The 24,784-nt window shown below is 39.0% G+C and overlaps 2 protein-coding genes across 2 annotated transcripts in view; one reads left to right on the top strand and one right to left on the bottom strand.

The window, feature by feature from the left end:
• The window catches only part of LOC131431458 (histone-lysine N-methyltransferase MECOM), a 212,617-nt gene extending 191,320 nt beyond the window's left edge, over positions 1 to 21,297 (top strand). The window contains exon 4 of the mRNA XM_058597185.1: positions 18,270 to 21,297. Within this exon, the coding sequence (XP_058453168.1) occupies positions 18,335 to 19,759 (1,425 nt within the window). The 5' untranslated portion in view covers positions 18,270 to 18,334 and the 3' untranslated portion in view covers positions 19,760 to 21,297. The remainder of the gene's footprint in view (positions 1 to 18,269) is intronic.
• Positions 8,013 to 10,055, bottom strand: LOC131431457 (serine protease 53-like). The gene is made up of 3 exons (XM_058597184.1): positions 9,850 to 10,055; positions 8,699 to 9,785; positions 8,013 to 8,636 (listed from the first exon to the last, which is right to left on the bottom strand). Exons 1-3 carry the CDS (start codon positions 9,908 to 9,910, stop codon positions 8,033 to 8,035), a joined length of 1,752 nt encoding a protein of 583 aa, XP_058453167.1. The 5' UTR covers positions 9,911 to 10,055; the 3' UTR covers positions 8,013 to 8,032.
• Positions 21,298 to 24,784: the final 3,487 nt, after the last annotated feature.

Here is a 24,784-nt window from a genome sequence, read left to right as displayed (position 1 = left end):
TCACTTAAGATCGATACTTGAATATTGCAGCATTGTTTGTCACCATTCTTCACCATTCAATAGAAACGTATTGAATCAGCTCCAAATCATTTCCTATTATTTGCACTCCGTAAGTGAATTTAATTGTATGCGTAGTATCATTCTTGTTATTTTTATTTTATATTAGCTCTTCTGTTGTGAAAATGGTGTCGAAGCGAAACGAGCAACGTGTCAAAAATTTTCTTACGCATTGTGAAAATCCATGCTACTCGCATACCAGGTGGACGAAATAGTTTAATATGACCGACGTAATAAAAGTGTCCGCAAAACATATCGAGCATCAAACTCTTAAAAACGATAAACTTATTCGAAAGACGCGATGAAAGGTTGTCAGTGAGATGTAATTTATTGTAATCTGACATTCTCCGGCGAGGGAAGGCCCGATAATTTGCTAAAAGAGTCTTTGTTGTCACTGAGCGGAATTTCAAAAACAAAATATCACCTCAATCAGTTCACATTGCTAAGTAAAATAGTGTTTTTTTTCACGAAACTTTATCTAGTGACTGTGGAGAAACTGGTTTTGGGTTTGAAAACCTTATCATAATTAAGAAATTGTTGAGTTATATTCATATAACTTGAAGATCCTCTCTAACACAAACTATTTTTGTTATTTACTCGAGCTGTTTTTCTGGTATAACAGAAACTCACAGTCGTAGCTTAAATAGATTTGATTAGCTCTTCAATCCTCTAAACTACTGTTCCTGATTTCTTTTAACAATAATAAGAAGTCGAAAGCAACCACCAAACAGATCTGCAACCAACCAAAAGGCCCATACATCATCATCAGCAGAAGCAATATCGCTGGCAGGTTGGTTGCTGTTGATCTTTGCCCTGGCCCTCAGTAGGAGGCATCCATCGAGATCGAAAAATTTCCTGTTTAATTTGACTGTGGAAATTAGATATACCCGGGCCGTCGGTCATCCATCGTAGTCTGGTTATTCAAATCATATCCAACCAACCGAAGATGACACCCATCACTCAATCATAACAGCACCCAAAATATCGTCTGTCATAATGATAAACCTAGTGTCCGCCACAAAATGTCGTAGACTGTTTTAACGGGAACAAAAATTCTACATCGTAGTCATTCAAGATTGACCTAAAACCAACTTCTGGGCACGACTAGGTAGCAGAGAATGGATCCGCCCAGAAAACAAAAATAGATACACAACCCGAGCATGATGCACGGGATCCCATAAGCAAGCACGTTTCGTTCCAGCAACAGCAACTTCAGCAGCTGGTCAATTCAGTCTCCGTCCCCACCTGAGGCTTGGGCCAATTAGTCGTGGTACTAAGGCACCGCGTGCCAGCTTAAATCGAAGGGCTCCGCATTCATACACGATGAGCCACGACGGCAACAGCAGGAGCAACAATTTTCTGCCGAAGAGTTGCCAAGTCGTGATAGCCACAATCAACGGTTCGCTTTAATCGATCTGCTGCTGCACCCTTCGGCTACCTTGGATGCCGACTCCCATGCAGGATGATGCATGTGGTTTCATGTTTGTTTTTTATTAGTTTGTTTATTTGAAGAGCTTACAGAAGGTTGAGCCGACGCCCAGTTGGTATTGGTTCGGAACAATTGTTAAAATATGCTTACAAAACAGTTTCCAAAAATCGTAATAACATTACTCAGTATCAGGTTGCCGTTTTAAATATTTCAATCATACAGTTGAACGATTGTCTATTTCTGCGATTGTGCGAAGAGACTAAGAAACAAAAATAGAAACAAAACAAGTTTTCTACTAAAGCCAACTGCAAATCGGATTAGCGCCTAACCATCAAGTTTCGACAGGGATGTGATCAATCATCATCAGATCACGACTTCTGCGTGATTCAAATGCCGAACAAAAAATCATTCGTCCCATCACGTGGTTTGCTCGAGAATCTAACCTCCACGCAAGAACACCCTAAATTTGTTCACTTCAGACCAGTTTGGTCAGTTTAACAGATCTTTTTTTTTCAAATCACAACGAAAATTTCGGTGCCAATTATGAACACCATTGGAATTGACAAAGTTTTCTAATGCAAAATTTTAATTTATTTTTGAAGTTGAGGTCAATTCTCTGACCATACACCATGCCGAAAATTTTGCACTGTGTTTTTAATTTAAACCCTGAAATCAGAACGATTATAGCCAAGAACGGTTTGTATGGGTATCTACTAACTAGATCTACTGATTAAAACAGTTTTGTACGGGCTTTGCACTGTCACATTAAAGAACGGCTTACATTTTTAAATACTTTTCACCATAAAGTTCTGGAACCGGAAGCCAAATAAAACTGAACTATATTCTTTTATTTGAGCCGAAGTTTAGAAAAATCGGTTCAATCATCTTATAGAAATTAATATGAGTCCCATTTAGTAGACAACTGCTATTTTCGAAACAAGAATTTTAATACGTTTTGTACATCATCACATAGTATATGACGTTTTTGACACTCATGATAATATTTTTGTGAACATCGGTTCAGCCATGGTTAAGAAATCAATGTTCAACGTTGAAGTGTTTTGTCACTGCTTCCGGTACTTCCGAAACCGGAAGCCAGAGACTGGTAGTACCGAAGCAAGTTTATATATCCACCAACTGACAAGATCTGCGAACTTACCAAGCCACTTATGAGACAAATTTTTGTCCACCAAATACCATGCAATTTCGGAATTTGGTTATTACCATGAGGACATCATTTGCTTCCGCAATTCTGAGATTTTTGTGTAGTGAAAATTCTAAACCTACTTGTATTGTGTAATGGGGAAAAGGAACTTATATACTAACTTACTAACTAATACAGAGAGCGAATCGATTCAATTGAAGATTGCATCGATTTTTGTCGGAATTTGCTTATAATATTATGTGACATTACATCTAATGGTTCTATATTTGTGAGTCTGTGTAACTCATTTGTACTAAACCAGGGAGGACGCATCAAAATCATTTTCAGAATTTTATTCTGAATTCTTTGAAGCGGTTTCTTCCTGGTGAAACAACAACTTGACCAAATTGGTACTGCATAAAGCATGGCTGGTCTGAAAATTTGTTTATAAATTAACAATTTGTTTTTTAGACAGAGCTTAGAATTTCTGTTTATAAGAGAATATAAACATTTAATATATTTATTACACTTTGCCTGGATGCCTTCAATGTGATCCTTGAAAGTGAGTTTTTTGTCATACATTAAACCTAAGTATTTTGCTTGATCAGATCATGTCAATTCCAAGCCATTGAATTTGAGAATGGGATTATTGTTTGGTTTAAGAAAAGAAGCTCTTGGCTTATGAGGAAAGATAATTAATTGCGTTTTTGCAGCATTTGGTTTAATTTTAAATAAAATCAGGTTAATAGTCTTGATTCTTCGCCCCGGGCGCAACATTTGAAGAGGGCGGCAAAGTCATTTTTGGTACCTTTTTTTTGCTCGTCGATGATCTATGCGGATTTCCGGATTTTGGTTCACCTTTTTTTCACCTTCTATGCGGATTCCCGGATTTTTGCTTTTTGCTCACTAATCAAACGATGGGGGCGGCAAAACTCTTATTTTGCCCCGGGCGCCAAATTTCCTCGGTACGCCATTGGTCTTGATATATAAAAAGATTTGAAATGAGAATGAAATGTTATAGTATGGATTCAGCGTGGTTTTTTTGACTATAACGAATGTGTCAAAAGCTATTTCTTCGAATAACCATACAGTGGATAGCAAATAGCGATTTTTTCAAGGATCGATTTAAATTCTTTTAAATTATATATTCTAAAAACGCGGTGTTGCTCAAAATAACGTGTTTCCTAAACAGTTTTGTGCTAGCGTTGCCATTGAAACAAATTTCCTATTTAAAGTCAGCAAATACCATGATTGGCATGATTTTTATACTTTTTCCAAATCAACATTTAAAAAATCGTCTTATAAAGGGTGATTTTTTAAGAGCTTGAGAACTTTTTTAAACAATAAAACGCATAAAATTTGCAAAATCTCATCGGTTCTTTATTTTAAACGTTAGATTGGTACATGACATTTACTTTTTGAAGATAATTTCATTTAAATGTTGACCGCGGCTGCGTCTTAGGTGGTCCATTCGGAAAGTCCAATTTTGGGCAACTTTTTCGAGCATTTCGGCCGGAATAGCCCGAATTTCTTCGGAAATGTTGTCTTCCAAAGCTGGAATAGTTACTGGCTTATTTCTGTAGACTTTAGACTTGACGTAGCCCCACAAAAAATAGTCTAAAGGCGTCAAATCGCATGATCTTGGTGGCCAACTTACCGGTCCATTTCTTGAGATGAATTGTTCTCCGAAGTTTTCCCTCAAAATGGCCATAGAATCGCGAGCTGTGTGGCATGTAGCGCCATCTTGTTGAAACCACATGTCAACCAAGTTCAGTTCTTCCATTTTTGGCAACAAAAAGTTTGTTAGCATCGAACGATAGCGATCGCCATTCACTGTAACGTTGCGTCCAACAGCATCTTTGAAAAAATACGGTCCAATGATTCCACCAGCGTACAAACCACACCAAACAGTGCATTTTTCGGGATGCATGGGCAGTTCTTGAACGGCTTCTGGTTGCTCTTCACTCCAAATGCGGCAATTTTGCTTATTTACGTAGCCATTCAACCAGAAATGAGCCTCATCGCTGAACAAAATTTGTCGATAAAAAAGCGGATTTTCCGAATGGACCACCTAAGACGCAGCCGCGGTCAACATTTAAATGAAATTATCTTCAAAAAGTAAATCTCATGTACCAATCTAACGTTTAAAATAAAGAACCGATGAGATTTTGCAAATTTTATGCGTTTTATTGTTTAAAAAAGTTCTCAAGCTCTTAAAAAATCACCCTTTACAACAAAATGAAATATACCAAACCAAATGTATTTTAACAAAACATTCCTTTGATATTTCCAAAAAAAATCTGATCGTGCTTAGTCCATTCATGAACTTCCATGATGTCAATTCTCTGTCAGTCGGGTACTAAAAAATTAATTTTCATTTATTAAATGAGCTTTATTTAGAATCAAGTAAACAATAAATGTAATGCTTTTATTCCAATGCCTGTTTTTCGTCTTTGCAAGATGAAGAAGGTGGTGAAGGGGGGGGGAGATTAAATGATAAAAAATATCACGCAACAAAATAAATTCAAATTTTTTGCATGATAAAAAGAAAAGCATCATTCGAACAACATTTTGTAATTTTTTCGTGGAAAAATATTGAGAAATAAGTCAGAGAAGAGGCATTTTTGAGGACGCTTCTTAAAAATCACGATTTACGGTGTCTCAGCGCAGACTAATAAGAAGTCAACAAATCAAAGCAGCATAGATAGAGTAGATGTTTTTCTAGACCCCAATGTTTCTGTTTGATTTTTTTAATTTTTGGTGCTTGTTCAAAGTGAAAACTACGATTTTTCACGAAAAAATTCGCCATTTTGTAGCTGTAAAACCTCCCCAAAGTAACAAACAAGGAAAAGGAAAACGCTGGGGTCTGGTTTTTTATGTGTAGAAAGTATGTGCAAAATTTGAAAAAAATTGGTTCAGCAGTTTTTGAATGACGATGGACACGGACTTTCAAAACCTACTTTCGAGAAAAACGCGTTCAAAGTTTTTTGTCTATAAAATCAATGGAAACAATTTATTACTCAAGGGAGCCCGTAGGGTCTAACATTTTCACAAAATCATATTTTTTCTTTTGTATTCTTTTATAATGAAACATTTCAAGAATGTTTTGTCAAGTTTTTAAGTCGATCGAAGCAAAAATCTTGGACCTGTGTGCCGAGCTCTTACTTCTTCGCAGTATGAGATAAGCAAAGATAAAGGCCCACAACTTGTCGAGTTTTTCTCCGATAGGCTTGAAAATTTCACAGAATATTCTTGAAATGTTTTACTATGAGAAAATATAAACAGTAACGAATGGCTATCCGTGTGTAAGATTCTTTTTCAGGCCGGTTTCGAATTCGAAATTCGACCAAATTTCTAGACCCGAACCCGAAAAAAGTGTCACCTGTACCCGACCCGATCCCAACGAACATTTTTTTTTGGAACCCGAAACCGACCCGCACCGTCGGATTCGGATTGGGGTGAAAATACCGAAAACTTAACCATCTCTCCGTATTTTCAGAGACTGAATATAATCCTGTGTCGGTTTTGCTCGCTACGCTTTGTGCGATGTTTCGTTCAATCCATGTGGTTTAAATTTTGCGCCCCTTATTTTGGCACTTAATTTCACCTTAATGCTCGTTCATACTAAACATTTTAGAAAACCTAAATTTTCAGTTATTTGTGGTAATCTCATATTACTGAAAATTGTATCATAAATTGCTGAACATATTTCAAATGGTATGAAGAATAAAACTTTGTTAATGCGAAAAATACAATAAAACACAGAAATTCATGACAAAAAATGACAATGATAGAATTTGACCTAGGACATTCGTTCCTATAACTTTAGAAGATGATTTTGTCTGCATGTTCGAGGGAAAAGCGAGAAGGTTCCCATGTTCCAAGTTTCGGATTACCTGATTCATGAATGACCCCTTATTTGCTACAATGGTCCAAGAGCTCGGACAAACTTCGAAGCGTAGGTCATCCGAATCTCGGTCAAAAAACGGTTCAAATCGTATAGAAAGTTATCACACTAACGAGAAGAATCCCGAAATTCCGTTATTCATCGAATTTCACAAAAATGCCCTTCGTCACAGCAGTGACGAGAGCCCAATCTGAATAGAAAATCAGATAGAAGATGACAAAACTTTGCCGCTCATCAGTTTGTCTGTCACGCGTCACCGGAAGCATCGCGTCAAATCAGCGCACGCGAGTCATCGCTGGCCGATTGCCGAGACCTTTTGTGGCGTTTAATTTCACTCTGATGAGGCGGACTTCGGCTTCGGGCTCATTCAACCGTCACACGGAACGATGCGGATGTAAGACCCAACCAGGCACAGGCACAGATTCTCCGCAACTTCTCACTTTTCTCTTGTTAGCAGCGGCCCGGTTGCTGCTGCGGTTGTTCGTCGGAATTTACGGACATAGGTTTCGGTGCGGTCTATTACAATCGTCTCGTGTTGATATTTTCACCCCCGCAAGCACACCACTCCGATCCTTGTCGCTGCTTGATGGCATTGTCGCGGGTTTCTGTTACATTTTTTTTCTGCCCCTCCGGAGTCGAATTCCAATTTAGTGCCTCTCGACTCTGTAGCTGAACTGCTTCATTTAAACCGACCGACGATGATCGCGTGTCTCCGACCGTTGTCAGGTTAATCGACATCGCTCTTCTTCTACGGGTTGCACCCTTCCAGAGGCAACATAAACTAGGGCTTTCTTCATTCACCTGTTTTTCACTTTCACGAAGAAGCTCGAGAGAGACAGAAACAGTGACAAAGAAGCGGAGCGGGGTAGGAGACACTTTCAATGAAAAGTTAATTGGCTAAATTGTCCCGTGCAGTGGAAGTGCGACTTCTAAAGTCATGCAGCTTTGATCGCAATCTCGGGATCATCCACAATTTCTTTTGAAAAGGAATAACAGACTCGGATGAAGGTAAAATCGTTAGCACGAGGTGTACCTTCCCAATACGACGAGGCAAGATTTATTCGCCTAGGCCGGAAATTAATGATTCAATTAAGTAGCAAGACCTCCCCAAACCCGAACAAGCCAGGCCGCAATAGACGAGTAACGAGAATTACGGCTGATCCACGGTTGATCCAGATCAGCCGAGCTTTGTGTGCTCTCGGGATTACGGCGAACAACTGAATTTATAACGTTTCAATTTGAACCGATGTTGTGACAGGATGGCGAAGGCATCAGCTGTTTTTTTTGTGCTGGCCACTGTTGTTGTTGTTGCTGGGAAAACTGATCATCGACTAAAGATAAAAAGCTTCATTATGAGAGTCGCTCGTATCCGGTTGTGAAAGCTTCGATGATTTCCTACTGCCTGTGATATTCAGCGGGATTTTTCTCATGCAAAAAAAAACAATAAATTGAAATTATTCAAATTGAACATTTTATAGAATTGTCGTATCGATGTTCACTCATTTTGCTTCACCTTATCGTAGATCCAATCGCTGTAGTGGACCACATTGGTGAACACGTCGGGGAAATCTTCTCGTTTGCAGTTTGCATGTCCAAAGCTGGAAATCGCAGCCAGAAAATATCGTCCTTCCCGCGGACCGTTTCTCACATACTGGAAGGGAGCGGCGCCCATGTAGTGCGAACAGTGATCATCATCGTCTGCATGATTGTAGGTACTGCAAACCTGACCTCCGGTGCTATCTAGATCAATCTTAGTTTCGGTGTATTTTCTCTTACAAGAATTAAAATCGGTTATCTGAACTACATTTCGGATCAGATGCTTCTCCGGTCGGTCATTCTTCTTCCACCCGACAATGCTCAGTAATTTGTTTGCCGGAAGTAAAGCGCCCTTTGTCGGAAGGCAGATGGGGGTCATGTCGGTTGGTGTATCCAGTTTTACAAGGGCGATGTTGTTTGCAAACTTTGGATTGTTGTAATCGTTATGTACCGAAACACCCACAACGGGGATCCGCTCGGAAGTTGTTCTGATTGTTTTTCCATCGATTTCAAAAATATCATTCACCGTATCAAGACGATAGTCGTTGAGTCGAACTGAGCGTCTGAAAGTAGAAACAATTTTAATCTTCACCACCTTATCAACAAGCGATTCAATTTCATTTACATTGTGGACAATCGTCTCCGTTGTACGCAATGTGCTGCCGTGACGAGGAATCTCGGATGAATCAACACCCCGTGACAAACGTCTTCCAGAACACGATTATTTATATTCAAATGTTCAATCACCGCCAACCAAGGGTATTGATGAAGAGATCCTTTCAGTTCCTCCGGTGTACCCAAAGGATAAGCATCTGTTCCGCATGTTCCAATCCCCAGAAGATTTTCTTGCCCTCCTGACGGGCTACTTGGCACGGGGACTTCAACTGGTTCCTCATCAATGTCGATCGTCGTCATGATGGTGACATGCGACCGAATCCAATCGATATAATAGGCAGCATCCATAAGTACCAGATAACTGGAACTAACGATTTTCAATGTATTCGGATCCGTTTTGCCATTACTGACAATTCCCCGCAGTACCCAGTGATTACCGATTCGTAGGAACATGCCACCACCGCTGTCACCAGGTCCAGCAGAAGTTCCGTTCCTGTACCCCGCACAGAATGTCTTCGTCCCGTGCATAACCTTCGAATAATGATCGGGATCACTGTCGATGCAGTCCTTTCTGGACACTATCGGCATTGTCGCTTCGTTTAAATCCTTCGGCAAGCCATAGTTCTCGTCCAACCCCCAACCGGCAATATATCCAATCTGATTGACAATCTTTTGTAACGATTTATCTCCGTGCCACAAGCAAATCGGTTGTACGCGGTTCGAGTATGTAATCTCCGTGTAGAGTTTCATTAACGCGATATCATCCTCGAAGGAAACATCGTCATATCCCTCGTGTCGTATGATTTTGTCCACATCGTGCTGTTGGGCATGTTTTTCCGGAGCATCGAGGTTCGATACTCCGATCTTGATGAAAACTCGACTAGCCGGAAGTCTTTGTCTCTCGGTTGGATCAATTGTGCAATGCGCTGCCGTAATAACAAACTGTTCGGTCAGAATTGTTACGCCACATGCATAGGCAGAAGATCGCTGCATCCGGATAAACATTGCCCCATGCCAAGGCCACGAACCCGCCAGTGTTCGGTACCCATGGGCTATGAACTGTTGAGCGATTGCTTTCTTCTGGCCACAACTGCTGGCTGAAAAATCGAAGGATATTTCTTACTTCTGACACACAAACTGCAATAGCATTTAGAAACTCACCGGCATTCGTTTCCGAAAATAGTCCTACAATCAACAAAGTTACCGAACCGAATAGTAGCATATTTGACGGAATACTAAGCCGAGAACGTCTGCGACAGAACGTCACCGCTTTTGGGGATTCCCGTTGGTTTTGCGAGACAAACTGGAATTCTGTGATTTCGAGTGCAAGCGTCTGAGACGGTTTCGTTCTACATGTGAGAGAGATCACATGAGTTTGAGATACGGTGAGACCGGTTCCACTGCTACTAGTATGTAAACGCTCACTGAGAATGACCTCGTGTACTTGAAGCGTTTGAACTTGGATGTATATTTTGTTGCCTTATAACAGTAATCTATGATGTCCAAATAATTTTACTGCTTGGTTTAGAACAGTAATTGTTTTCATTTGGGTTACAAATTATTATGATTACATATATGCATTTCGTACATGCTGAATACTACACAAATATACGCAAAAAGTTACATTTTCTATTATGTTTTCTTACGTGGTAGTGTATTCTCTGAGATTCCCTATGTGTACGAGATCTTCGCTAGAAATAAATGTATGTTTGTCGTTTGCACTTTATTAAGGACCAAGACACTTTGCAAACGAATGAGTAATGTCAACAAATTCCTGTGCCGATTTTAATCAATAAATCTTCCATATGGTTGAAAAATAAATCAATCAGTGCATTCTACTTACAAGAGTTATTCAAGAAAAGCTAAAATCTTAGTCTAAAACTCTTCCGGTTTTCTAAAAACTGCTCGAGAAAAATTATATCAATTTCAGCTTACTTCCACTAACACATTTGATTAGCAACGAGCACGTTCCTATATGGAGTTTCTCTTGCAGAAATTATTGCGATATAAAAATTTACGTACCTTCTATTAGTAATCCCGAAAAATAGGAACCTTTAATTTAACACGCGAAAGGCAATGGATATGGAAGGTTGTCGTAAAACTATTAATTATTCCGGAAAACTGCTTTTTCAACAGAAAATATTTAGTTTGGTTTATTATGCGTAGCGCGATCCTATACAAATGCAATGAAGCAGTGTAGCTAACTTTTTATTAAGGAATTTAAATTTACATTGAAAAAATGTAAGCAATTTTCCATCTAAACTTGAAGAAAAATTGATCAAAACTGATATTTCATCCACAAAGTCAGGCTTAACATTCGTTAGGAAATTAATTATTGCAAAAAATGTTTTTTTAAACTCAATCGTTCAAGCCACTTTGAGAAACTGGTTGCATATATAAATACATAGATCTATGACACACGTACCGAATAAATTGTGCGTAATACAAAAACGACCAACACAAGTAAACTTGGTTTACATTTGATCCTTAACAGTTATTAAAAACACTGCAACACCAAATCTCGACGTTTCATGTAATTCTAAGATATTTGACATCAAAAAAACAATTCCGCTTTCTTAAACTTTTGAGCATTTCCGCTTTACGGAATTAGAGATGACCCCAAAATATTGGCACCCTAATGACCTAGAGGCCGTGTGGAACCCGAAATGGAAAAAAAAACTCAGCCAAGAATAGATCCCCTGAATCCTGTTTTCATGTCGTAGAATACATCTATTGCAGGAGTTTCTTCTTACCTTCAGCTATCAGATTTTTTCTACGTTTTACATCTGGTCGCTCTATTTCACATAATAATCTCAACGTACAACAAACAGATGTTCTCATAATTTCATGAAATTCAGGAATCCGGATGAAATTCAGAAATTCCGTATGGGACCGTGAGTTTGTGGAAATCGGTTAAACCATCGCTGAGAAAAGTGAGTGAGATCCATTTTAGAATATATGACAACTATTTCCGTGCTTCCGGAACCAGAGACCGGGAACCAGGATAGCCGGAATTGGTTTGTTTAGTTTCCTACTGATAAAGGCTATCGATTTGTGTAGTTTTAAGACCAATTTAGAAATTTTTTTACGTTTTTTGTTTCGCCGGCTTATATGACGGTGAACAATATTTGACACACTTTACCCTCTAACTCCGGAACCGGTAGTCGTTATTGCTATTTTTTTTTTTCAGATCGTTTATTTGATATGGCACATAGCTTTAGCTCAGAGGTGCCAAAGTCTGTATTGTATTTTTTCGTACAATATAATTACAATTATTATTTAACATGTATACATACACATACAAGGTTGGTGGGAGAGTTAAAGAGTGGGGAATACATTTATGATTAAACTATAGAAAATTTAAGGTTAGTGTTAAAAAAGGGAGCCGAATTACTGGCGGTTACTCCAGGTTAGTATGGAAAAAACAAATAGTTACATACACACTCAAACAATATACAATAACAAAAAACAGATAATAATAATGTAATAACTTCAAAGTCTTCGTGTAATCTTCGTTTCATTTTGGCTCAAAATTTCCGATGTGTGGTTACCAAAAACCAATCAGTACGTCACCATATGGCATTTTGGGGAAAGGTGAACTGTAGAGGATGTAAATAAAGAAAAGCAGTAACTAGATTGATAAACCAATATTTTTCAGAAAGATGTAAATCGAGTACATATAAGTGCAATCTCGACTTGCTAGTACATCTCGCACCGGCACATTTGGTGGCCTACCTCGGGCCCAAAGGGAGTCTCTTAACTGTAATCTTGCGAAACGATTCAGGGCACATGACCACACAATATGCTCGATGTCGTGGTAACCATTGCCACAAGCGCAGATACCATTTTCAGCGAGGCCAATTCGCCAGAGATGCGTACCCAACTCGGAGTGATTAGACATAAGTCTGGACATCACACGAATGAAATCGCGACCCACTTTCATCCCCTCAAACCAAGGCTTCGTCGATACCTTTGGAATTATAGAGTATAGCCAACGTCCTAGGTCTCCATTGCTCCATGAAGCTTGCCAACTTTCGAGTGTCTTCTGACGAGAAATGCTGAAAAATTCGTTGAAGCAGATTGGTCTTTCGTAAATATCACCTTCCAATGCGCCCACTTTAGCCAATGAGTCTGCCTTTTCGTTGCCCGGAATAGAGCAATGCGAAGGGACCCAGACTAACGATATTAAATAAGACCGCTCAGATAAAGCTCTCAAATGTTCCCGTATTTTCCCCAGGAAATATGGGGGATACTTTCCTGGTTTCATCGCCCGGAGAGCTTCTATTGAGCTTAGACTGTCCGTGACGTAATACACTGAAAGAGAATGCACTCAAGTGCAAAGCGACCTGCCGAACGAAAACAAGTTTCGGCTGCGAGATTCTAGCAACGAACCATTCGACTTAGTTCGTTGAGATAGGAAAATGTATGCATGCGCATGTTTTTATGTAACACATAATGTCACTTGATATTCTCAAAGAAGGCTCTACCGACATTCTTATATTTGAATTCAAATGGAAGGATCAATAATCTCAAAAAAATATTATTCTTGGAGCAGTGAAACAAAATACGGAACACAGCAATTTTCCATCAAACGTTGGTGAAAAATTATCAAAACTAACATTTCATCCAAAAAGTCTGGCTTAACGTTCGTTTAAGATTAAATTATTGCTAAAAAAGATTGTTGAAGCTCAATCGTGCAAGCCACTTTGATAAACTGGTTGCACTGCATATATGAATATACCCAAACCTCCGTTTACGAACACTTTTTTTACGTTACCTCTTTTTCATAACTCTTTTTACGAACCAAATACCAAATAACGTACACTTTTTTTACGAACCAACTTCGTAAAAAGAGGTTTTCGCATCCAATGAAAACAATTTCCGGCTCCATGGAAATTACTACAATATGGGTATTTTCGGAACGGGATTGATGAGTAGATGACGGAAAACGATGTTTGAAGTGGTTCGAAAATCCAAGATGGCGTCATCCGCTTCTTTGATATTGCTTAAAAACATTTACAATATGGGTCCGAAAATACCGAAAATACGGGTTTTATGAGTATATACCGGGAAATTATGTTTGAAAGCGCTTGAAAAATCAAAATGGTGAGTTCAGTTGTATCGATATTCTTTGACGATCATTACGATATGATTATATATCGTTTAAAAAGATGTTATGCTTCTGACAAAGGTGTTTCCTGCTAATAATTATTGTTTGAATTATTGTACTATATTTTCGAAATGACCATAACAAGTAGACGTCTGAACAGCTATACTAATTTTATATTGTTATAGTTATATTGTATGCTTTCAATATTTTATTGAACAACTGGAAGTCTCAATCTAATATTTGGATGCAACCACAAACATTAAAATTTGGTTTCAAAACAATGACCGTGTTCTCCATTTTTTTTATTTTCGTTTAATAATTTCAATTGTTTTAGTGTATGTAATAAAGTAAAAAAAAAGGACTGTTACTCTCATCACGACACATTTGTTTTTATTTAAACTTGTCAAAATCGCATGTCAACTGGCCCGTCGGAATATGATTTAACATTTTGTAAGCAATTAAGAAAAAGGGATATTATTTGGCTCAAGTGGTAAGAGTCAGTTAGACAACCACATGACACTGATTTTCTAACGTTTATGAGCAATTCCAGATATAAATAGCAGATAAACTGACAGGATCGACTTCTCCGAATCGGATGAAACAATGTACACCTCTTCTTTCAGATAAAGGAACATTTTCGACTCAATATTAATTTTTAGAATGTCGAAACTTAAAACCGTAACTAACCACTTCAAACATCGTTTTCCGTCATCTACTCATCAATCCTTTTCCGAAAATAAAATATTGTAAGAGTTTTTAAGGAATATCGACAAACCGGAAGTCACCATCTTGGATTTTGAATCGACCCCAAACATCATTTTCTTGCACCCACTTATCGCATCCGTTTCGAAAATGACCATGTGATTGGGGGTTTCCAAATTCATTACACAAAACTTTTTTTTCGAAGTAAATTCCAAATAACGTAAACTTTTTTTACGAACCAAATCCCAAATAACGTCAACCTTTTTTTGGAACTACCTCCTTTTACGAACCCCCGTTTAGTTCGTAAATGGAGGTTTCGGTGTACAGAGATCTATGACATACGTACCAAATAAAATGTACGTAAAACACAAATTATCAAAACAAGTTAACTTGGTTTACTCTTAACTCCTTAACTGTGCAATGAATCTTCTGATTTGTACGTAGACACAGTGTTGCTAGGAAAAGCAGTTTTTCGTACACTCTGATTCTAAACAGGTAACATATCAGTACATCCCACACGCTAATCCTAACTTCATAAGTTTGGTATTAAATATCATACATCGGAACATTCTATTTCATCCGAATCAGACTCTCGGTTCCGGAGTTTTAGTCTGATACGTGTTAATAAAATGAAAATAATGTAAGTCAATAAACTTTAGTACTTTTAATAAACATAGATTCAGATGCTATGGAAATGTTTTAATTTCTTTCGAATCCGGTTCTGAAATTGTTTATAGGGTTTATAGGGAAAGAGAGAAATCCTCCCAGATACAAACTTTCTCTGGGGCCCGGAAATTAGAAGATTTGATATTTATTTATTTCTTTTTTTCAATTATTTGGCATGTGAACCATTTCATTAAGTTAATGTATTTGAAAAATTTCCTTTTTCGATAGTAACCCCATGCGAAATATTAAAATAAACTTCCCGGGCCTGAATTTTGTATCGATTATCTTGATTACAGGGTGTAATGGATGTATTTTTTAAGTAACGTTGTAAATGTGAGGGAGTTCCTTGGAATTTATGAACAAATTCTTCTGGGTGTCGCAATTATTAGATGATAATCATATATACTTTCGCAGTGTCAGTTTCCAGTTCCGGATATGGCGACAGAAAAGATCTCAAACTGAAGTTTAAACGATTGCTTAGAGGAAACTGGATTTATTTTCACAATCTTCAATTCAAATGGAAGGCCACAGTCTTCTTGACTGCTAGTGACTTTGATCCCAGTGTAACTTCCGGTTCCGGAATTATGGGGTGATGTATGTTCAAAGTCCACACCATTTCTCTCAATTTTTTTTTTTAATTTACAGGTTTTGTTAGTTATTATCCACACGAACTGACTTTGTCTGTACACATCCGCGGACTCCGGTTCCGGAATTATCACAAACGGGTCAGAAATTTTGAAAAAATCACTTAATCACTTCTCAAATAATATTTCCGGGTCCGATTTCTAACTCCGGAGTTACAAGTTAAAATGCTTACAAAGTTTTATACCTTCGTTTAGAGTGATTAGGTGAACATCGGAATTTTATTCGTTTTTATTTATGAATCAATAAAGAGTATTTTGAAGAAAACCACAGTATTTTATATGAGTGTTCTTAGATTAATACGACTAGATGGGTTATAGCAAATTTCTAGAGTAATTGATTAATAGTCATATTCTATTAAGTTCAAATTGAGACGAATGAAACTTTCCTGTAAAGTTGCAAATTTAGAAAACTGTTTGTCATTCACATATGAGGCAAAACCAAAAACGAAAATTCATAAAAATAAAACGAATCACGTAGAGTTCATTTTTGTATTTGGTAATCACGAAATTGGCATGTCATGCTTTCAAGACCTCCACCACTAAAATGACACTATAAAATTCTAAAACTAATATAAAAATTTCTCTTCCTCTATGTAACACTTTTGAAGACGTGAAGACAGAATTGTTCAATACTCCAAAATATGCAATCAATCGGCTAAGCCCAGAATTGCGAATTGGAAATTTCTCAATCATCTCCGTCGGTATGTTAGTAAACAGACACGAGGCGCACAAAGAAAGCCATTACCATAAATATCCGCAGCCATCATAAATGGGGGAGAGATATGAGGGCATGCCCGATCTGGTTGTGGCTCCTCGTGCCAGTAGACTTCAAATAGATTGAAACGTGCAATCAATTCACAACTGGCCACAAATGGTGAATGGAGCGCACGGGCGACTGCGGGTAATCATAAACCAATTTGATCATCGTTACTTTCCGGCATGGTCTTTACAAATCATTACGACCTTTGTTTTTCCACCCACCGAAGTCATCCTTCTCCCGCACGAGTCGAGGTTACTGGTAGTTGATCCGCTGGAAGTCTCTTAAGAGAGTCTTCAAAAATTGCTTCAAAAACCACACCAGATAATGATCGAACATCACGATTCCATTTTCGCGTCTAATTTTTCCACTGTTGCTGTTGGAGATGTTGTTACCAAAGAAGCAGACTGATAGTGTTTCCCGACTCGTATCACGCGCCGAAGCCCAAAGCCCGTTTCGTTCTCTAACAACATCACGGAAAATAAACAAACTTCGGCTCCCCGACGACCGGGAAGTGGTCCGTTGTGGCAAGACGCGTTGTGACTGCCGCTGCTAATATGGAGACCCACGAATGACGGGGCGCCTCCTTGCCCACATCGGCGCAAGACACCCCGGCAGACAACACATCAGCAACATTAACCGAAAGAATGATCTCTATTATGCAGCATGGCTCGCGCGAACGCGGGCTTCTTCAGGCTCGGGGAATACCTGAAGTGGTTCGCAAATAGACCCCGCAGCTCACGGAGTTGAAAACGAAAAGAACACGCGAGCGCCGACGATCGAGGAAAACACCAAGTACAATTTTCTACAAAATGTACAGTCAATCGGATCGGGTTCAGACGCCCACGTGCCGTCGTTCAAGTGCCCTCGTGCGCCCTTCCGACACGGACCCTAATGGATATCTTTCAATGAGGGTTTTTTTTTTCGCGGAGACCGGCGGCAGAAAAGGGTAACAAAATAGTATGCATAAATGGAAATCTAGAGCTAGAAGTGAAAGAGTGCCGGGCGAGGAAGAGAGTTTGCAATTGAATATGGAAAGCGATAGATTTATGCGCGACGTTTCGATCTGAGCTCCGTCGATCGCCTGGTGTGGTCAAATCGGCATGATGGGATTTTCAATTTATAGCCGGTCTGGTTGGTTAATTGGAACGGGAAGACTAAACTGTACCGAATCAATCGCTTTTATTCAGAAAAAAATCAGGAAGATTGCTTTCAGAAATCAATCTTTGCCCAACGACTTTGACGACTGATGGACGGGGCTTTTCAGCAAATTTGAAAGGATCCTCAATTCTGCTGTCTTCGGTCAAAAGTTTGAAATCTTTCGGCTCCGCACTAAACTTTGCAACAATTCAATCCAACTTGTAAAGTCTTTCAGCATCTCTAGCGAGCGATGCGATGCGATGCGGTTTCTTTTGTTGTCTCTGTCGCATAGGAAAGAAAGCCCACTTCACAATATCAAAAGTTAATAGCTATTTAAATATTTACATTGAGACAGTTGGGATTTATTTCCGCCACAAGTTCGCATGGCAAGGAATTATGGGATGTCGGCTGCACAATTGCCTGCAGCTTGAATGGGACTCATTGTTCTTGCGCGGAATGTGTTGTGCAAAGCTTTCAAAACATTCAGCTCTGTTCCTCGCCCGAGCAGCAATAATGAATGACTCAATTAATTCCCGTTTCTTGTTGTTCTTTTTACTTTCAGGTTTCCACGGCGACCCGTGGAATGCCAAGGGAGATCGAGCAGTGACCGTGCTTCCTAAAAAAAAGATGCGAGAAAAAGATCACTCACCGAGAAAAATGCTTCCCAGTCCTAAGCAAGGGGCGGTCTACCCGCTACTTGGTCTGGGTTCGACCGCATCGGCCCAGCTTCCGTACGATTTCTCCACCAACAACCGTTCGTCGTCCTCGAATTTGCTTCACCAGCAGCAGAGTCTGCTCGATCAACCCTTAGATCTTCGAGTGGATCACAAAAAATCTACCAACAGCAGCAGCTCGACGTCTGACGAAGAAGAACTTCCACGGACCTCCATGGAGGATGGCAAACCTAGCAGTGTGATATCTTTCCAGGACAATAACAACAATAACAACGTTAGCAATAACAATACCGCAAGTAATCGCAAAAGCCCAAGTCCTATCAGCAATAACAACAATAACAACAACAACAACAACAACAACAACAACAACAACAACAACAACAACAACAATAGCATAAAATATACCAACAATAACCACATAAACGTTAAGGATGAGTTCCGAATATCTAACCTAGCCGGTCATAATCCTCCTATATTTCCACCGCCGGGAATCAACCCGTTGATGTTGGAAGCGATCGCGAAAGCAGGTCTACCCCTGCCAGGCTATCGAAACTCATTCTTGCCTGCTCGATCTCCGGTCGCCTATGATCTTCAGCGATTGAAGGAACGTGATGTCCTCGCAGCAAGCCTTTCCCAGCTTCGTCAAGGGACGAACGGAAACGGGATCCCGAATAACAACAACAATAACAATAACTCCAACAGTATCAACCATAATCTTCCACCGGGTGCAACTAAGAACAAGGATCGCTATTCGTGTAAATTTTGCGGTAAAGTTTTCCCCCGTTCTGCCAACCTTACCCGTCACCTACGGACGCATACCGGCGAACAGCCGTACAAGTGCAAATACTGTGAACGTTCCTTCAGCATATCGAGTAACCTTCAGCGCCACGTACGGAACATTCACAACAAGGAACGACCCTTCAAATGTGCCCTTTGTGAGCGTTGCTTCGGTCAGCAGACCAACCTCGATCGTCACCTTAAAAAGCACGAAGCGGATGCCGCCGGGCTCGGGCTGGGTTTGGATGAACGTCTCCGGGCGGCACGCCGAAATAGTCGGGGAATTCCCGAGGATTCCTATTTCGAAGAGATTCGTTCCTTCATGGGCAAAGTTACTCAGCTTCCCATTCCGTTGAGGATGCAACCTCAGCACCACCAACCACACCAATCGCAACTACAGCAACAACATTCGCCCCTGGCGACGCACGTGCCGACTTCGCAGCAGCACCAGCATGCCCAGCTGGAACAAAGCTCATCCCGTAGTTCGACGCCATCCGATCCGGCTTCGCCAGCAGGAAGTTCACGCAGTGCACAGCTAGAGATCAAGATGGAAGCCAACGATGACGAGGAGGATGAAGGGGAACAGGTGCAGGTTACCTGACCGGAACCAAGTGCTCCCATCGTCCACATTTTGCCGTGTAGAAAAAGGTGGTGGTGATCGACGATCACCCGGTGGCAGTTTTCTTTGAAAAACACTCAAATTTTATTGTAATCTTTCGAAATATTTCGTATACAGTTTTGTTTGTACTTCAAAAGAACATCTACTTGAAAGCAACCGCCCCCCAAACTACCTATGCAATGTTACACAATGTACAATTAAATGAAATTCCTGTTAGCAATTGATAAGATTAAATGTCGTCTCATTACAACAACCACAAAACTGATCGATCGGCCTCAATTCCTGGTTCGGAATCGAACTACGTCGACTGTGTAGATTACCAACGTAGTCCTCGTATATGCAAAAACGAAAAAAAATAACAATCCAATCGAACAACTCAATTGTAGTTTTGTATGTGTAGAATGTTTAGTTTGTTCCATTCGAATAGTATTATCATAGTTTAGCGTTTAGCGATAGATCGTACTAGCACTAATTTCCTCCTACCGGTCCGGGACTACTAAACCCCAGGCGGCTACAGGAGGGAATACAAAATACTCGTTTTGCCATATGATCTTTGTTTCTAGCATGTAGGGTAAGTGAAGACGTCGAAATTTTAGAAGCAAATTTTACACGTGACGCGAAAGAAGCAAAATAAAAAGTTCAACCAAAGCCAAATAAGCGATATTCGTACTAAAATTACGTGTATATGTATTACGCAGAACAGGATAAAAGTTATGAAAAGATTACACGTTTTTGTAAAGGTTTGATTTGTTTCTGAAACGAACATGAACGTTAAAAGTATTTGTTGAAGTTTATAATTGGTTAGTTGATTAGATTCGAAGTTTTTTTGTCCTTGTTAACTCACTTTTACCTAGTTTAATACACACTCGATTGTTACTCAATTAGTTCTTAGAAGAAAAACCACACACTAAAATTCAGCGGAGCGGAAAATCAAGGCTATCGAAAACTCCATTTCCAATACGAATGTGATCAGAACGAAAGTATTGTTTGTTTGTTTCGTGAACCAGTGCCTAGTGAACTAGAGGAAATCTTAGTGATATCGAAGGAAAATCTTTACCATATTCGTCTAAACAACATTTGGGTCCTAAATGTTACACAGATACAATTCACAGAAAGTGTTCCTTATAGAAAAATATGTTTTTATAAATGAGCACCGGTTACAAGCAAGAAGATAAGTTACCATTACAGAACACTAACTTAATTGAAGAATCAATTACCATTTTACTACAGAAGTTAGTTCATTCACGCAACGGAAAGTAAGTTTTAACGAGTATAACAAGCTCCTCTCGCACCTTTATCCCCATACCTTAAAGTCTAACAACTAATTCAATCCGAAATGCAACTGTATATCCTTGTATGTCTCCTCAATGTTTTAATAAAATAAAACCCGTCAGCACACAAAACTCCTTAGTCTAATATGCGAGGCAGACCGAAATAGTGTTACAGGTCGCGATTGTGGACCCTCGTCGTAAGACGGGTTCGAAAATGCGACTCGACAAATGTGTACCTTTGTAATGAATAAAAATGATTAATTTGAAAAAAAATAAAAACGATTTGTTTGATTTTCGCGTCGTGATGACATTCTAGGATTTATTTCACTTTCCGCAAAATGTTCAAAATCAAATTGTCGTCACTAATTCAGGTATAAATTTTAGTCCAGTTCTAATCTGGCTTAGGCATAACCAACCTATGGTCCACGAATCCTTGGAGGTCCGCGAAGTAGTTTTTGGAGGTCACGAATCATTTTCATGAACAACTTTTCTCTATCAGCAATTGTATTTTTGTTCCTTTGCCTCAAGTTCACTAGAATTATGGTATTAAGCAAAGACATCATATTAACAAGATATCCAGCTCTCACATTGCCCGAACAAATCATTGTTAACATCCTTTTTTTTTTTGCGAACATGACGCCCTCAGGCGAGTCCGCATCGAATCTCCTACATATAGAAGCAGGGGAGAGAAATGTCAAATTCATGCACGCCAAAATAGCAGCACTGCGCACCCATACAATTGACATGATATGTTGAATGTGCTGCCGTGCGATGGCGTTGCTGAACTGAAGATTGAATTCGCTCCAAGCTCACAGGGTCTGTATTAAATACTGTCCCAGAAAGTATGGACGCACTTTGATTTCGCTGTAAATAATTCACAAGTGTTAGATATTCAAATTTTATTCGATATACTGATAATATTAAACTACAACAACAGAATATTATTCTCAACATTTGCTGCTTAGCCGTTGTAGACTAGCTAGCGCACCTTCTTGCGAACGTTCCTCATTAAATTCCGTACAGACTTCTTGGCGACAAGTTTTGACACTTTTTTCCAATCTTTTTCGAACTGTTGAATGGTTTCGGCTGCCGAGACATGTTTCCTAAGATGTGCCCTCGTTAATGCCCAAAATTCCTCAATTGGTCGAAGTTGTTGGCAATTTGGTAGATTCATGTCTTTTGGGACGAAAGTGACATTTTTGGTAGTATACCATTCTACCGTTGATTTCGAGTAGTGGCAAGAAGCAAGAATACAACAGGATCCTTGTGGCTTCGAATCATGGGTAGAATTCGTTTTATAAACATTCCTTGATGTATATTTCGCTGTTCATTGAAGCAGTTGTGATGAAGGGTTTCGAAATCTTACCGCAGCTACAAATTGCTTACCAAACCATAGCTTTCTTACCAAATTTTTCGACTTCAATCGATGTCTCGGACTGGTTTAACACTTGCCCTTCTCGCATCGTATAATATTGTGGTCCCGGCAAGGATTTGTAATCGAGTTTCACGTAGGTTTCGTTGTCCATGATTGCGCAGTTCAAATTTCCAGCAAGAATCGTAATGTACATTTCGCACGGCTTTTTCGCTTACTCTTTCATTTTTGCTATCTTTCTTAGTGACAGTCCGCGTTCTGTACACCATTTGTACACAATTTTTCGACGTTGTTCTGCTGAAAGTCCACGAATTTCGAAACAAACTAATGAAAACGAATAAACAACTGCACAAGTGGTTAGAGAAGAGTGTAAACGACAGGGCGCAGCCATAAAAATTGACAGATTCTGAACCACTGCGAAATGGCAGCGGTTTTTGGTTGCGTCCATACTTTCTGGGACAGTCTTCAAGTCAATATTACGATCGTCGCTGTCTCGTTTCTGTGTGTCATTTTTCGTTGATACCATACAATTTTAGAAATAGAGCGTGAATATATCTTCAGGGCACAGAATCAATTATAAACGTGGAAGTCCGCAAAGAACTAGTATGGTTCCAAAATGGTCCGTGGTATGAAAACGGTTGAGAGCTACTGCTTTTCTCACTAAAAATTTATAATTCTGAAGTACGATTAACTTATAGTCATAACACACAAAAAGTAAAGTTTCTCGTAATTGGTTCTACGTAAAAAAAAGCTAAAAGGAAAAGTATTTAGAGGTTAGCTAATTGTCGTTCAATTTAGGCCCGGTTATCCTAGAGGTTTCTAGTGCTATAGGTGCGGAATAAGGCATCCAAAATACAAAGTTATCTCTATTAAGGGGCGGATAGGCGGGTCTAACACTTTTGAAAAATCATTTATTATTTTCTTTCTATTTTCTGATAGCAAAACATTTCAAGAATATTATGTGCAATTTTGAAGCCTATCGGAAGAAAACTCAGCAAGTTATGGGCTTTTATCTTTGCCGATCTTATACTACGAAGAAGTAAGAGCTGCGAACACTGGCCCAAGATTTCTGTTTCGATTGGCTTGAAAATTTGACAAAACATTCTCGAAATGTTTCATTATAACAAAATACAAAAGAAAAAATATGGGTTTTTGAGAATGTTAGAGCCTACGTCCTCCCTTGAGTAAAAAATTGTTTCTTTCGAATTTAGAGACAATAAACCTTAAATGCGTTTTTCTCGAAAGCAATTTTTGAAAGTCCGTGTCCATCGTCATTCAAAAACTACTGCACCAATTTTTTTTCAAATTTAGCACACAATTTCTACGTATAAAAAACCAGATCCCAACGTTTTCCTTTTCGTTGTTTGTTACTATGAGGAGGTTTTACAGCTACAAAATGGTCGATTTTTTCGTGAAAAATCGTGGTTTTGAATTTAAACAACCACCAAAATATTAAAAATAATTGAAAAAAATCGAACAGACACGTTGGGGTCTAGAAAAACTTTTACTTTAACTATGCTGCTTTGATTTGTTGACCTCTGATTAGTCTGCGTTGAGATACAGTTGACACCGCAATTCATGATTTTTAAGAAGCGTCCTCAAAACTACCTCTTCACCGACTTATTTCTCAATATTTTTCCACGAAAAAATTACAAAATGTTGTTCGAATGATGCTTTTTATTAAAAAAACATTTGAATTTATTTTGTTGAGCGATAGTTCTGAAAAAAATCGCAAAAATGATGATTTTTTTCATCATTTAGACCCTTCCTCCCCCCTCTCCATAATCTTTACCATGCTTCTCTATCAATGTACAATCGAACGGAATATTTTATAATCAATGCTATCAACAATTCGCCTAATTTTTATTTTAGTAGCCGAAATGTATGCAATTTTATTAAGATTAGGTAACGTGCACTAAACTTGTGTCCAAGCAATGCTTGTATGCATTCATAATTTTTGTTTTGGAAGTCCCTTACTAATGAGGGTCGTAATGATTCGTTGTAGTACCACAGAGAACAGACATCCAAGTAGAGATTTCAATGCGTGTAAGAAATTTAACGGTGGTTTGACAAAGTAATCACCAAGTCGCTTCGATCAGCCTAGCTTATGTGCTCTTGCGCTTCGATCATCGATCATCATCGCTCTCTTCAAGATTGAACACAAGGTTAATTCATGCGTACAAAATAGTACAAAACAGTAATATTTAACAAATTTTAACTTGAATGCTCTACGCAGCTTTTTGCCTTTCACATATAGGAAGGTTATGCAATCATTGTGAAAACCGACTTTTGAACCGAGGCCCGGAGGGACAGACATTTTGCGTACTCGACGTTCGTCAGTTCGTCGAGTACGCAAAATGTCTG

This window comes from Malaya genurostris, chromosome 2 (assembly GCF_030247185.1).
Source record: "Malaya genurostris strain Urasoe2022 chromosome 2, Malgen_1.1, whole genome shotgun sequence".
NCBI classification, from domain to species: Eukaryota; Metazoa; Arthropoda; class Insecta; order Diptera; family Culicidae; genus Malaya; species Malaya genurostris.
Note: the sequence above shows the minus strand (reverse complement) of the source record. Positions and strands in the feature narration are given on the sequence as shown.

Coding starts and splice junctions, on each gene's coding strand:
- LOC131431457 (XM_058597184.1), bottom strand. CDS start 9,910: ATGCTACTATTCGGTTCGGTAACTTTGTTGATTGTAGGACTATTTTCG. Junction 9,786..9,849: donor ATTTTCGGAAACGAATGCCG/GTGAGTTTCTAA, acceptor TCGATTTTTCAG/CCAGCAGTTGTGGCCAGAAG. Junction 8,637..8,698: donor CGGAGACGATTGTCCACAAT/GTAAATGAAATT, acceptor TTCTACTTTCAG/ACGCTCAGTTCGACTCAACG.